Consider the following 12,354-nt stretch of genomic DNA (forward strand, 5'->3'; position numbering starts at 1 on the left):
AGATTTTCCCAGTAAAATCAATGAATAATGGTAATAAATAATTGTGATCTCAATGTTGATCAAAATACTAATTAGTGATTATCATTGAGATCATGTTCGTTCAATCTGTTTGTACCTGTCTAATGTAAAGTTACATCCATCCCTCATTTTTACATGCATCCCAAACTCAAGTATTGTATGTTGGATAGTGTGCAGGACATCTGTATGGTCAAATCTCTTTTTTTCTGGCTTTTTTTCCCACCTAATTAGGGTGCAGCAAGCATGAACATTGCCTCATAAAAGTCAAGTACAGTGTATGGGTTCAGAAAGGTGGTTGTGTGTTGTAATGCAACACAATGTTCCCACTGGCACAGAATGGGCAGATATAAACATGACTGAGAAAGCCAAGATGATGGTTAATGAAAAACTAACATTAGTGCCCTGTTTTCTGTGTATAAGGTCAAATGTGTGAATGCCTACTGAATTATTAGCAAGGAAACTGAAGTCCGGGTAGTTTCTTACTTACTTCTTTTTCCTGCTCTCCTTTCTCGGAAGTTTTGCCACTTGTACAATCTCCTTCCTTAGTTTTCAAATGGAAACTTTTCTGTCAACTCCAGACGTGTTTTTCGACACGCATATCTAACAATAGCATGCTCAAGCTGAATAACAAAGCTGTGCCAAAAATGTGTTACAGCTCCTGGATATGATTTATAAGAGAGTAAATTAATTTAAGGTGGTCTATGACATGCTTAAGGACAGTTGGCTATATGTCATTATAGAAAAAAGATAAGAATGACAGCAGGAGGATGATCTGTAAATAAATATCTGAAAGCAAGTTTAATCCTTTGTTTACAACAATCCAGCTTCCTGGGCTGCTGTTGTCTAACTGACCCTAGTATTTACGTCACTTTCGACCCTATCAAAGGTGGGAGGGAATATGTAGTAAAAAAAGAAAAAAAGAATGACTCATTAGGGAATGAATGCAGTAAACACAAGAAGCTTCTTATAGTACTTAATATTTAGGCTTAGATAAACCTACATTAAAGTAAAAAATAGGACTTGGAAACATTTCAGACAAGATATTTTACTTTGAGTGATGTACACAGAATGCTGAAGGCTCATGAATATAATGTGGGGCCAAGAGGCTTTAGGAGAACTGGGCAATATGATCGGCTCTGCAGTTGGTATAAATTTGTCAGCTGTCAGAAATCGTGCAGTGCTGCTTATTTTGTGGAAAGATGTCCAGGTTTGAAATGGGAAATAGGACAATGTTGCAAATCGAAAGAAGGGGACTGTTGTCATTCATGTCATTAAGAACATTACAGAAAAGGAGCATAGTATAGATATGGTGCCATGTAGTATAGTTCAGGATGGCAGAGTAGTATAGTACAATACAGTATGGTCCACAATGTCATAGTGGTGTACTGTTTAGTACACTATAGTGAATATACTATAGTACAGTGTATAGTATGTACTAGTACTGTATTATATTTTTCACCAGTGATTTCACAATAATGTTATTGCAGTTAGACTAATTACATTTCATTGGCATACATAATTTTGAATGTTCACGTTTGCTAAGTTGTGTTTCAGTTATCACAGGTGAATTCATTTTTTTCACATTGAGTTTCTAGTTTGGAACCTGTATTTTCAAAATAGTCTTTTTTTTTTTTTAAAACTGCTTATAAAAGGGAATACTGTGATGAGAACCACACAGAGGTGCATCTTATCTACAAATATGCTGCTGGCAGATGAGATGCCACAAAGCAAGAGGAAAAGAAAATAATAAATCAGCCAAGTCTTACTGTGTTCTCGATTTATCAAAAAGCGTTTATTATTAATAGTCATAGTAATGTCACACAAATTCACAAGTGTTTAAGACATGTCTGGCTCAGTTTGGTGTGTGTGTCTGCAAGTATGTCTGTGTGAATTCTCTAAACAGTGCAGTTATAAATAAATGACCACAAAGAGAAGGAAAAGTGTAAGGTAATATTGCAACAGGAAAAATAGAATTCTCATTTTAAGAAGACAAAAAGAAAGAGTTGTTCAAAGAGAACATTTAGCACCATCTATCCCGTTATCATATTCAACAGATATCATAAAATCATTAAAATCTCATCTAAAAGCCCCCTACATAGTAAAAAAAATTACCATTTCTCAAAACTCTTTCGAAAAAGTAGTTTTGTTTTTTTTTCCTTAATGAGCATACAAACACAGCATTCCATTAGTCATTTTCTCTACGTGAGCAGTGTGCCTATTGTCTACAGGAAAGGTGGTGTTATATTCAAGATAAAGATATAATTTAATATATATCAGGAGAAAAGGCAAGAGTCGAGAGGCAAGCACCAGAGGAACAGCAGCCTCCACTCCTGCAGACATACAACCTCCACATTTCAGTTCTTACAGAGCAATCGGTCACCATAAAAAATAAAGGGAAAAAAAAAAAAAAGCTAAATTGTACAACCCTAAAAAGGGAGAACATTGATATCCAATAAATAGAGGAAACATTTTAAATTAAATGTACAATGCCAAAAAAATAAAAATAAAAAAAAAAATCCAGAAAATTCTAAGTCTGCATATTGGAACAAACAATCAGAGGTACAACACACACACCAGATGACAATGAGTTTTTTCTTTCTTTTTTTTTTTTTCTTTCAAGAGATAGGTCATATAGAAATGGGAGAAATGAACAAAAAGACCTGATGACGTGTGACAAATGAATATTAATCTTCAGAGGAAATAAAAGTATAATTCATAAAAACAAGATTTATAACACATACAAGATTCTGAAAAGCAAAAAAAATGAATCCCCCCCCAAAAAAACAACCAAAGTCACTAAAACCCGTATCTTTTGAAGGATTCCAAACAATTGTATTTATGTTTTTTTTTTTTAAATTCTTAATGCTTTAGAAAAATGTTCATATCTCTATTATTAGTATTTTTCATTTTCTCTCTTTTCTAAATACAAGGCCAATGTGGTATATATCTAGGCTGATCTAGTTTAGAAAAAACAAAACAATAAATTATTTTAAAAAAAGACAGCACCCCACAAAAATTTCAAACAGCATGTACAAATTTCAGTATTCAAGACAACAACAGAAAAGTTTTTTTTTTTTCTGGTACTGACAGAAACACGCCATTGAAACCATCAACTACCCTCCAAAGTTTGTTCAATGGCAGCACCAACTGCCCCCCGGGTTCTCTGTTGCCAAGGTTTCTGGTTGAAAGCACCATCTGAGAGTAAACTGGTATTTTATTGGCGGCTTGGTATCTCTTTTTGTAAACAGTAATAATGAGTAAACGTATTCAACTGGCTGTTCGGCAAGTAGTAGCAGTAGTAGTAGCAAAAATGATGCTAAATAATGAAAGGGTACGTTGAAAACCAAAGTTGGACTGTCTTTTGTCCTGGCTTGCAGGAGTTTTGGTTATGGCTGAGGAGACACGGCTGGGGAGCTCTGTCACCGGGAGGAGGTGGTCTGGTGAGAGAAAAATATGACAGTTAATTTACTAACAATGCAAATAATGTGCTAGTGACATGGTAACATTTACATTTATTTGAGGGCTAGAAAGCACCTCTCATCAATCGTACTTTGAACAAACATTTGACAAGGCAGCAGAATGTTGGGAGGAGGTAAGTGTCTGCTCACCAAGCTGAAGGAATCGTATACGTTCATGAGCTCCTCAATGCGGTACTGCTCCAGCACCACTACGTTGGTCAGGTTGGGGCTACGCTGTCGAGCGCAGTCCTCACAGTGAACCACATACGTCTTCCTGCTGTTGTTCTCACTTGTCACAAACAACAAATCGAACACCTCCACCTGTGGCAGGAGAGAACAGAGCGAATGTTCACAGTTATGAAGAATGTCTTGACTGCAGCAAATGACTGATTGTAAAAAGAATCCTGTGCAAGTTTTAAGCTAGAGTATTGAAAGCTCTTTAGACATTTGTCAGGAGCAGGCATTGCAAGAACACTAGGAAGTTAATGCACTCCTATAAAGCACGTGGGACCTTTCAGAATCCCAAAGCTTTACTCCAGACACTTAAAAAATTCTGCATTTTTAGAATTTTTCAATTTTAAAAAATATTAAATTGAAACAGTATTTTGAGTAGAGTGTTAGAATTTTGTAAGGAAATCCATTGTTTGAACTTGGAGAGTTAGTTGAATTGGCATGGAATGAAATGATAGTAAGAGTTTCCATTATTTATTCAGGATTTCATTTAGAATGACTGACAGCTACTCACGTCACACTCGTTGCAGTAGTAGGCGGGCTCATCTTTGACCCGACTCTGGTAGGAAATCTTTTTGCCATCAGCCACCAGCTGGTCTCGCAGGATCTGGATGTGCTTCATGGACTGCAGCAGGCAGTGTCTGGCAGGAAAGCAGAGGTCAGCATTAATATAAAGAGTCCTGCTGAATATTCATGTACAGGTTTTTGTGTGTATTTATATAATAACCAATGCAATCCAATAGAACGTCCCTCCAATACATTCTACTTCATTAACGTAGTGACTGGTCATACTCATTGTGGTGTTGTTGACTTGTTGTAGTGATCTTTGTATACCACACCTGTTTAAAGGTTTTATTTAGATGTGACTCATGAACTGCGAGCTGTACTTACTTGATCATCTTGTAGGTGTCTGGGTCACTGATCTTCAGAGTGCGGGCCACGTTCCAGGACACATGAATCATCGGGACAATGGACTTGACCTTCTTTACTTCGTTCCATTCAAACCTCTCCAGAGCCAGCTGGTACTGGTAACCTGGAATACACATGAAACAAATATTGTCTTAGAAATGCTCTCGCTGTTGTTGTAGTAATCTATATTTTGGCCACTAGGTGGTGCAATTCTTACCATTGAGAGGCCCAACGTTCCAGGCAATATTGTTGCACCAACCCACAGCCTGAACCCAGTGAACGGTACCAGCGTTGATCCACACCAAGTCTCCAGGCCGCTGAATGAAGCGGTATACTGGGATGTTGGCGTTGTAGAGGTCCTCCAACACCGGCCACCAGGACCCTGTCAGGTAGTCCACTCCATGCCTGAACACACAAGACAGGTAGAAAGTGTAGGTCTTAGTATGTTATGTTGAAAAATATAGGCATTTATACTTTTACAAGCTATGTAAATTGTTCATTTACATTTGTCTCCATCTACTCACTTTTCACAGAAGTCATTGATGGCTTGCCAGTAGTTCTCATGCACAGAAAACCATTCGCAGTCTCCAGGGCCGATGTTAATGTTTACTGAGCAGAAGTTATTGTTCTCCTGGTGACCTGTTGAATAAGGATAGAAGACTGTGTGTAACAACTGTTTGTACTGGGAATACTTATTTCAGGTAGTAACTTCTGTTGTGTATCGTTTGACAAAGGTGTCTTCCACCCATGGTGCTTACCAGGTGTTCGACTCCCTGGAACCTTCATGTATAGCTGCACAGTGTTCATGCCTAAGATGGTGTGTCCCACGTGGCTCAGCATGTTTCCACTGGATGCTACACGCATGAATGCTGGAAGTTTCTGCAACTCCTGAAGTTGGGGTTTCCACCTGAGCGGAGAGACGACAGATGAGAGCTCTGCTTTCCTTTTAGGTAATGTGTGACAAAGAGCTTTTGCTACACAGATCAGTATTGTTATAGGATGGAATGTTGAAGCTGCTCACCTCTTGGGATCAGAGAGGTCAATATTGGTGCCAAACTTGATGATCTTCCCAACTGCTTTCTGTTCACCACTGAGAACAACATTTGAACATCAGCACAAATTGCAAAACTTCTGAGTACTTTTTAATAAATGTTGTGAACCGGACATTATACTTACTTGCTACTTTCTTTACAGCTGTCCTTGTTGGGAGTATCAGAGCTGCTGAGTGGCTTCTTCTCTTTCTCATCATCTTCATCGTCCTCCTCATCACTGCCTTTCTCCTCCTGAAGACACATATAACGTGTTTATAAGCTGATTCTGGTATAACACAATGTGCATGAATGTAGAAATGGAAGTAGTAATAGCACCACTAATGTGCCATGTTCTATACCTGCAGACTCTCTTGGAAGCTGGAGGCCTGGTACTGGGCGTACTTGGCGATGGTGGTGTGGGAGCGACTGCTCTCACAGGGCCATGTTTGACCTGTGCCACTGGGGTCCCAGTTCTCATCAGCAGGCTGCTGCACCTGAGTCCTCACCTCCACCGCTTGCTCTGCATTGGCTTCCACAAGGGACTTTGTAGAAAACAGCCCGAGGTCTGAAAAGATTGTGAGGGAAAATTAGAGACGTGCTTTAGAAGCAGCTTTTTGTTGCAAAGTTGCTATTGGTCAACAGGAAAGATTTCTCACAAGTTTGCATGTAAAAAAAATTGAATGTATTTAAAATTCACATTAAGTGTAAACTTACTGAGTCGTAGAGATCCAGCCAGTCCTCTGATGACAGTGACGGGATTCTTGGGGTCTGTACAGAACTGCAGCAACACAGGGGAGAAGGCATCCCTCTTACTCTCCAACTGTAAAGACGAAAAATCAGTTATGAATATTGAATAAAAAACATCGCCACAGTACCAAGAGATGGTGTATTTCAAAATCCATAAATCCATCCATTATCCACTTAATTCTCTGTAAGATCCCAGCCGACACCCTGGACAGGTCGCAAGTCTATCACAGGGCTACACTTAGAGACAAACAAGCGCACTCATATTCACACCTTCGGACAATTTAGAATCATCAATTAACCTCAGCATGTTTTTGGACTGTGGGAGGAAGCCGGAGAACCCGGAGAGAACCCAAAGAGAGAGAGAGAGAACGCGCAAACTCCACACAGAAAGATCCCAGGCGTCCTAACCAGTCTGAGCCACCGTGCAGCCCGTACTTCAAAATGAGAGTTAGGTGGGAAGAGATTAATATTCTGCCAATTTACATAAATGCTTTAGGACCTAATAGCAATACGTTTGTAATGGTTTGAGTCCCCAGTGCTTCTAAAAGGCATTTTTTTAAAATAAATATATTAACTTGGCTGACTCTTTTTGTTTGACTAGGTTCACTTCCTGACCAAAGGTGCCCCAGGTAATCAGAATATGAGGTGTGGTCTAGATGGGTGCTTCCTAGTTTGAATTGATATTTGATCGCTGTACAGTCAGTGTTTTAACCTCATGCAAAGCAAATGGCCACAAGAGGGCAGCACATGCATTTTAGGTGCATTGTCTAAACAACTGTATTATGTAATTCACATGTTAAGCCAACTTTTCCTTTAAAGAATGTACATTTGAGTGCTATTTGAATAGAAACAAGTGTTGTCCACCTTTCTTGTGTTGATTAATGTATGATACCCAGCGGCATTTGAGAACCAAGCGTTAAGAGGGAATACATTTACTCCATGTAAATTGTATTATATGTCAAGCAAAGACTTCAAGAAAGCCAGTGTGTGTCAGAAATGTGGTGACTTACATAGATGCTGGGTGTAGGAGGGTTGAGCTTCTCTCGAGGAATGGGTTCCTCTGTGGCTATGACGGGCTTTACGGAGAATGCTGGCAGCAGGTATGATTCTCTGAATTTCCCTTTCATTCTGGCTCCCCTAGAACATTAAACAAAAACAGTACAAATTAACTGATGCAAACAAAGCACAACAAAGCTTCTATTATACAAGTTTTGTTGAATACTGTTGTGTATGTGAGCTGCCTAAAGTGGAGTAATTTCAGACTTCACTTGCTTTGTCTAAATACATTCGTTAAAACTCATTCTAACTTGCTGACAAATATCTCAAAGGAAGTTTTTACAGAGTAACAAAAAAAGCTGCCAACTATAAGTCAGAGTCAAGGAAAACAAGAATCTTTGACATTCATAAATCCCTGAGATGACAAATGCTAGTGAACTTTCGCAATAAATACATTTTCAGAAAGACTTGCACTTACTTGCAGGAGCGGATAATTTCGCCTGCTGTGTTCTTAATGGTAATTTCCTCCAGTGGAATCCTCTTTTCTTCCACCTCCGAGGCAATGAATGTCTCCCTGTCCCCGCTCTCCACTTTGATGAGGCGAATCTTCAGCTCCTTTGGTGGCCCATCAGACAGTGCCTTCAATTTCAAGAAGTCTGTGGAACCTAATGAGGAACCAGAGTCAGAACCTTTATTGTGCTCTGAAGATCTTTCTCCTGAACTTGAGGTCCATTCTGCATGTTCCCCTTCACTGGTGGAGCTGGCACCGGAAGCCTCTTTGCGTCTCTTTTTATCCGCGTCATAATGACTCCGATTCTTCTCCAACCCTTCCTTCCTCTGGAGATTGAGGTCACCAAGAATTCTGCGATCTTTCTTCTCCTTATGGCTCTTTCCATCCTTGTGTCGCTTGTGGCTGGAACTAGAATGGGTGGATGACGACGATGATGAAGACGAAAATACCATCTCGTCCCTCTTTTCTCTATGCTTCTTTTTTTCTTTCCTGTCTTCATGCTTCCTGCTGCTGCTGTGGCTGTGACCGTGCTTTCTCTTCTTCTCTTTCTCCCTCTCTCGGTTCCGGTTTCTGTCTTTCTCTCTGTGTTCTTTTACTTTCTCAGGTTTGTGTCTGTCCTCCAGTTTAACATGACTGTCAGGTTTATCAAATAAGTTCTTGTTAGGAAGTGACTGTCGACTCAGCATGACCTCGCAGCTCTTTCCCAACTCTGCCAGAGAAGACTCATAGATGGTTGTCAACTGTTGCTCCTCCTTGATCACTTTAATGGGCTTTATGATAGAAATGCTCCTCTTTTTGATAGAGTGTATCCTTTCTTCTGTTTCCCCATCATCTGTCCAGGCATCATTGTCCTCTATTTTCAGTTTCTTGTCTTCCAGCAAAGAAAGAGGAGAGGACTTTTGGGGTGGGACAGCAGGACTGAATGGTGGATTAGTTGAATCTGACGTGGGTGAACTGCCTTGCTGCTGACGGCAGATATCAGGGCCGAGCGACAGCGAAGAGGAATATTTGACGCCAACCAGAGCTGATGGCGGGGGTCTCCCAAAAGGCCCACCACGGTAGGCATACTTCTGGCTCTCTAGGACTGTCGCTAAGGACTTGAACATGCTGTTAACACCTGTTTGATGGAGGTGAGGTCTTTGGGGTGGTGGAGAACAAGATGGGGCCTCAGAATCCTCTTCGTCATCATCCTCGTCAGCCTCGCTTTTAGTCTGCTCAGGAAGGCCGTAAAGTTTAGCCAGGTCACTGTGGCGGTAATTGGTGTTACCTTCTGGCATTCCCATGTCCACAGACTGCTTATGGTTCATGTGAGGTTTAAGGTAGTCCTCATCCTCCTCATTGAGAGATGACGTTCGGCTGCAAGGAGAAGCCAGCGAGCCTTGACGGCTGAGCACAGGAGGGCTAGCGTTGGATCCAAAGTCTTCCTGGTTGGGCTGATGCTTTGTTGCTGGGATTAGGTCTGGGGCACACAGGTAGCTCTTGACAGGCTCAGCACTGGGAGAGAAGCTGTCGAGGAGACCTGTAGATCCAGCCTTTTTGCTGTTATACATCTCCTCTTCCTTTTTGATGGATTCATCCAGCATTGCCATAATATTAGCCAGACCGTCAGGGAGCAGTGTAGACAACTCTGAGGATTCCTCCTCAAACTGAGCACTGTCAGAGTCAGTGCTGCAGCTGCCAGCATTCTGCAAACCATTTTCTACCGCCTGTTTGCTGAGGATTCCCCTGGTGGAGCTGGAGGATAGAGGTGGTGGTGGGAGGTTTTCTCTAGAAAAGGCCTGATACAGTTTGGGGGGCTCTCTAAGTGCCAATGTCGAGAGAGAGTGTTGGCTGCTGTCTCTCTCCCTGGCTGCATCTTTGGATTGGTTGGGTGCTGCTTGCATTGCCGGAGGCTTGTTGGGGTACACCGGCTGGTTCATCCCTGAGGTATTGTGTGTTGATGAGGGACTGAATGTCGTTCCGCCATTGTTGCTCCACATCTCCCTCTGCCTCTGCTTCTCTCTGGCATACTCAGTCTGAGGTGTTAGAGGAGGTGGCCGCAGTCTTTCTACAGGAGTAGTGCTGGTGGGTGTCTGGCCGGGTGGACAGGGGGGAACACCACCACGGCTCAGCCAGGGATAAGAAGGAGAAGCCTGGGAGCTGGAGGGCGGAGGACCTGAAGGAGCAGGCGCGGTAACAGAAGAGAGGGGAGGCGGTGGAGGTGCTGGGGAGGTGTTGCCAGAGAGCAGTCTCTCAAGATTTTCAATAGCAGTCTGCTCTTTTCCTTTTGTAATGCAAAGTCTGTCTTCTCTCTTTCGCTCCGTCCTTCTTCTCTCCTCTTCTCTCCTTTCCAACTCTGCTTGTTTTTTCTTCTCTTCCTCTTCCCTCTCCCTTTTTCTTCTCTCCTCCTCCAGCCTCTCTGCTTCCCTCCTCCTCTTCTCCTCCTCTTGCCTCTCAAACTCTCTCCTCTTCCTTTCCCGCTCCTTCTTCTCCCATTCTCTCTTATTCCTCTCCTCTTCTTGCCTCTCCCATTCTCTCTTTTTCCTCTCTTTCTCCAGTCTCTCCACTTCTCTTCTCTTCCTCTCCTCTTCTAGCTTCCTCTTTCGCTCCTGCTCTCGCTTCTCCCATTCTCTCCTCCTCCTCTCCTCCTCGTGTCTCTCCACTTCTCGCTTTTTCCTCTCCTCGTCCTTCCTTTCCAGCTCTTTCCTTTTCCTCTCCTCATCCAACTTTTGCCGCATTTCCCATTCTTTCTTTAGTCTCTCCTCTTCTCTTATTTTTCTCTCCTGCTCCTCTCTGTCCCTTTTCCTCCTTTCCTCAGCTTGCATGTGTCCTTCCAGCTCAGCATCAAGCTTGTCAAGAGCTTCTTCAATGGACTGAGGGACAGAGGCTGGAGCTGGTGGATGAATTCGGGGCCGAGAGTACATTTTTGTCGAGGCTGACTCTGGCTGATGACCCGGTCTGGAGGAGAAGGCTGGACTGGATGGCTGAGGGGCTGTGGAGCGAGAAGGTAGGCAATATGTAGGAGGAGATTTGGGGAGTGGATTTGAAACTCTGCTTGTAATTACACTGTCCCCTGCCCTCTGGTGCCCTGAGAACAAAGAAGAAGATGAGGGAAATGGGGGAGGTTGTTCCAGTTCAGCTTGAACACTGTATGGAGTCTTCCCCTTCATAGGCTGCAACTTAGTGGGTCCCTGGTGTTGAGGTCTGTGCAACCCCTGATGGTGGCTGGCAGGGGGAACTTGCCCTCTCTGATGGGTGGGCTGCAGCAGAGTATCCAGTTGAGATTTGGGGGTAATGACAGTGCTGGTGGAGTTTTGCGGCACTGGCTCTCTTCCTCTTTGCCAACTGGTATTACTGCTGCCATTGTTCACAGAGCAGCCAACTGGGGGGGACGTGGTGACTGCGGAGACACCAGCCACGGTAACGCCACTAGAGCTGCTGCTGTTGCTATAGCGGCCGACAGAGCAGGAGGCCTGGGACATGGGAGGATTGGATGTGATGACAGGTGTTCGAGTGGAGTTAGTTGGAGGCAGAGGAGGGCTGACATGATGGTGATGCTGGGAGGGACCTGGAAGCCGACTATCCATGACCTGATTGTGGCTCTGCTGGCGCTGAGGTAGCAGACCTGGAGGCCTGTAGATGGTCGACTCCTGAAGAAACACAAAGATTTTCTCAGTCACTGAGTTCAAATGTAGACTTTCATAAAAACAGCTGTTGCCTTTTAACAGGTGACATAGAATAAACTAATCTAAACAGAGCTGCTGCACAGATGCTTGGTACTCACCAGGGAGTGACTGCTGGGCCTGTTCTGGTATCGCCAGACCTCATGGGGACCACTTGGCTGTTGCTGAGGTACTGAGGTGCTGCTGGCAGGAGGAGGAGGAGGAGGAGGAGGAGGAGGAAGAGGAGGAGGAGGAGGAGGACGACGACCCTGGTGCCCCAGCCCTGGATGAGGCTGGAAGTGGCTGTAAGGCACGCTGCTGCTGCTGCTGCTGCTCCTGCTGCTGCTGCTGTTGCTGCTGCTGGTTGCAGAAGCGTTTGCTGGTGATGACTGGGCATGCAGATGATGATCTCTATCTCCCCTGGTTGGAGTGGATGCTGAATGAGAGGTAGCGTGACTGCCACCTTGGCCCCCAATATGAGGGCCTCTCTGGATGTGAAGACCACGAGGCTCCACAGCCTGGCAGGGTGGGGCTAGCTCCAGTTTGGAGCTGGGACTGGGGTAGGAGGAGTGAGGGGACTGATGGTTTACAGCCTGAGGTGGTGACATGTCTTTCTGGAGTTGAAGAGCACATCTCTGGTTGTATCTTCCTGGAGAGACGTTTAATGGAGGGGAGAGATTGGAAGGGGTGGAAGAGGCAGGAGAGGACTTTTGGGTGTAGCTGCCCATCCCTTGTTTGTTGCTTTCCTGTGAGACCACAGAACAAGAAAAAACAGAATGATGAAAGTAATACTAAACTGTGTCACTTAACAT

At 43.5% G+C, this 12,354-nt stretch overlaps 1 protein-coding gene across 1 annotated transcript in view; it reads right to left on the reverse strand.

Annotated features, from left to right (window-relative positions):
• Nucleotides 1–1,788: 1,788 nt before the first annotated feature.
• Nucleotides 1,789–12,354, reverse strand: part of kdm6ba (lysine (K)-specific demethylase 6B, a) — a 130,252-nt gene continuing 119,686 nt past the window's right edge. The window contains exons 15-28 of the mRNA XM_008287672.1: nt 11,665–12,288; nt 7,869–11,530; nt 7,405–7,531; nt 6,362–6,467; nt 6,007–6,212; nt 5,793–5,899; nt 5,638–5,706; nt 5,375–5,523; nt 5,141–5,255; nt 4,834–5,021; nt 4,599–4,740; nt 4,222–4,348; nt 3,627–3,797; nt 1,789–3,455 (exon numbers count right to left, since the gene is read on the reverse strand). Coding sequence (XP_008285894.1) covers nt 3,438–3,455; nt 3,627–3,797; nt 4,222–4,348; nt 4,599–4,740; nt 4,834–5,021; nt 5,141–5,255; nt 5,375–5,523; nt 5,638–5,706; nt 5,793–5,899; nt 6,007–6,212; nt 6,362–6,467; nt 7,405–7,531; nt 7,869–11,530; nt 11,665–12,288 — 5,811 coding nt within the window. The 3' untranslated portion in view covers nt 1,789–3,437. The remainder of the gene's footprint in view (nt 3,456–3,626; nt 3,798–4,221; nt 4,349–4,598; nt 4,741–4,833; nt 5,022–5,140; nt 5,256–5,374; nt 5,524–5,637; nt 5,707–5,792; nt 5,900–6,006; nt 6,213–6,361; nt 6,468–7,404; nt 7,532–7,868; nt 11,531–11,664; nt 12,289–12,354) is intronic.

The sequence above is a fragment of the Stegastes partitus genome, unplaced genomic scaffold, assembly GCF_000690725.1.
Source record: "Stegastes partitus isolate 25-593 unplaced genomic scaffold, Stegastes_partitus-1.0.2 Scaffold512, whole genome shotgun sequence".
NCBI classification, from domain to species: domain Eukaryota; kingdom Metazoa; phylum Chordata; class Actinopteri; family Pomacentridae; genus Stegastes; species Stegastes partitus.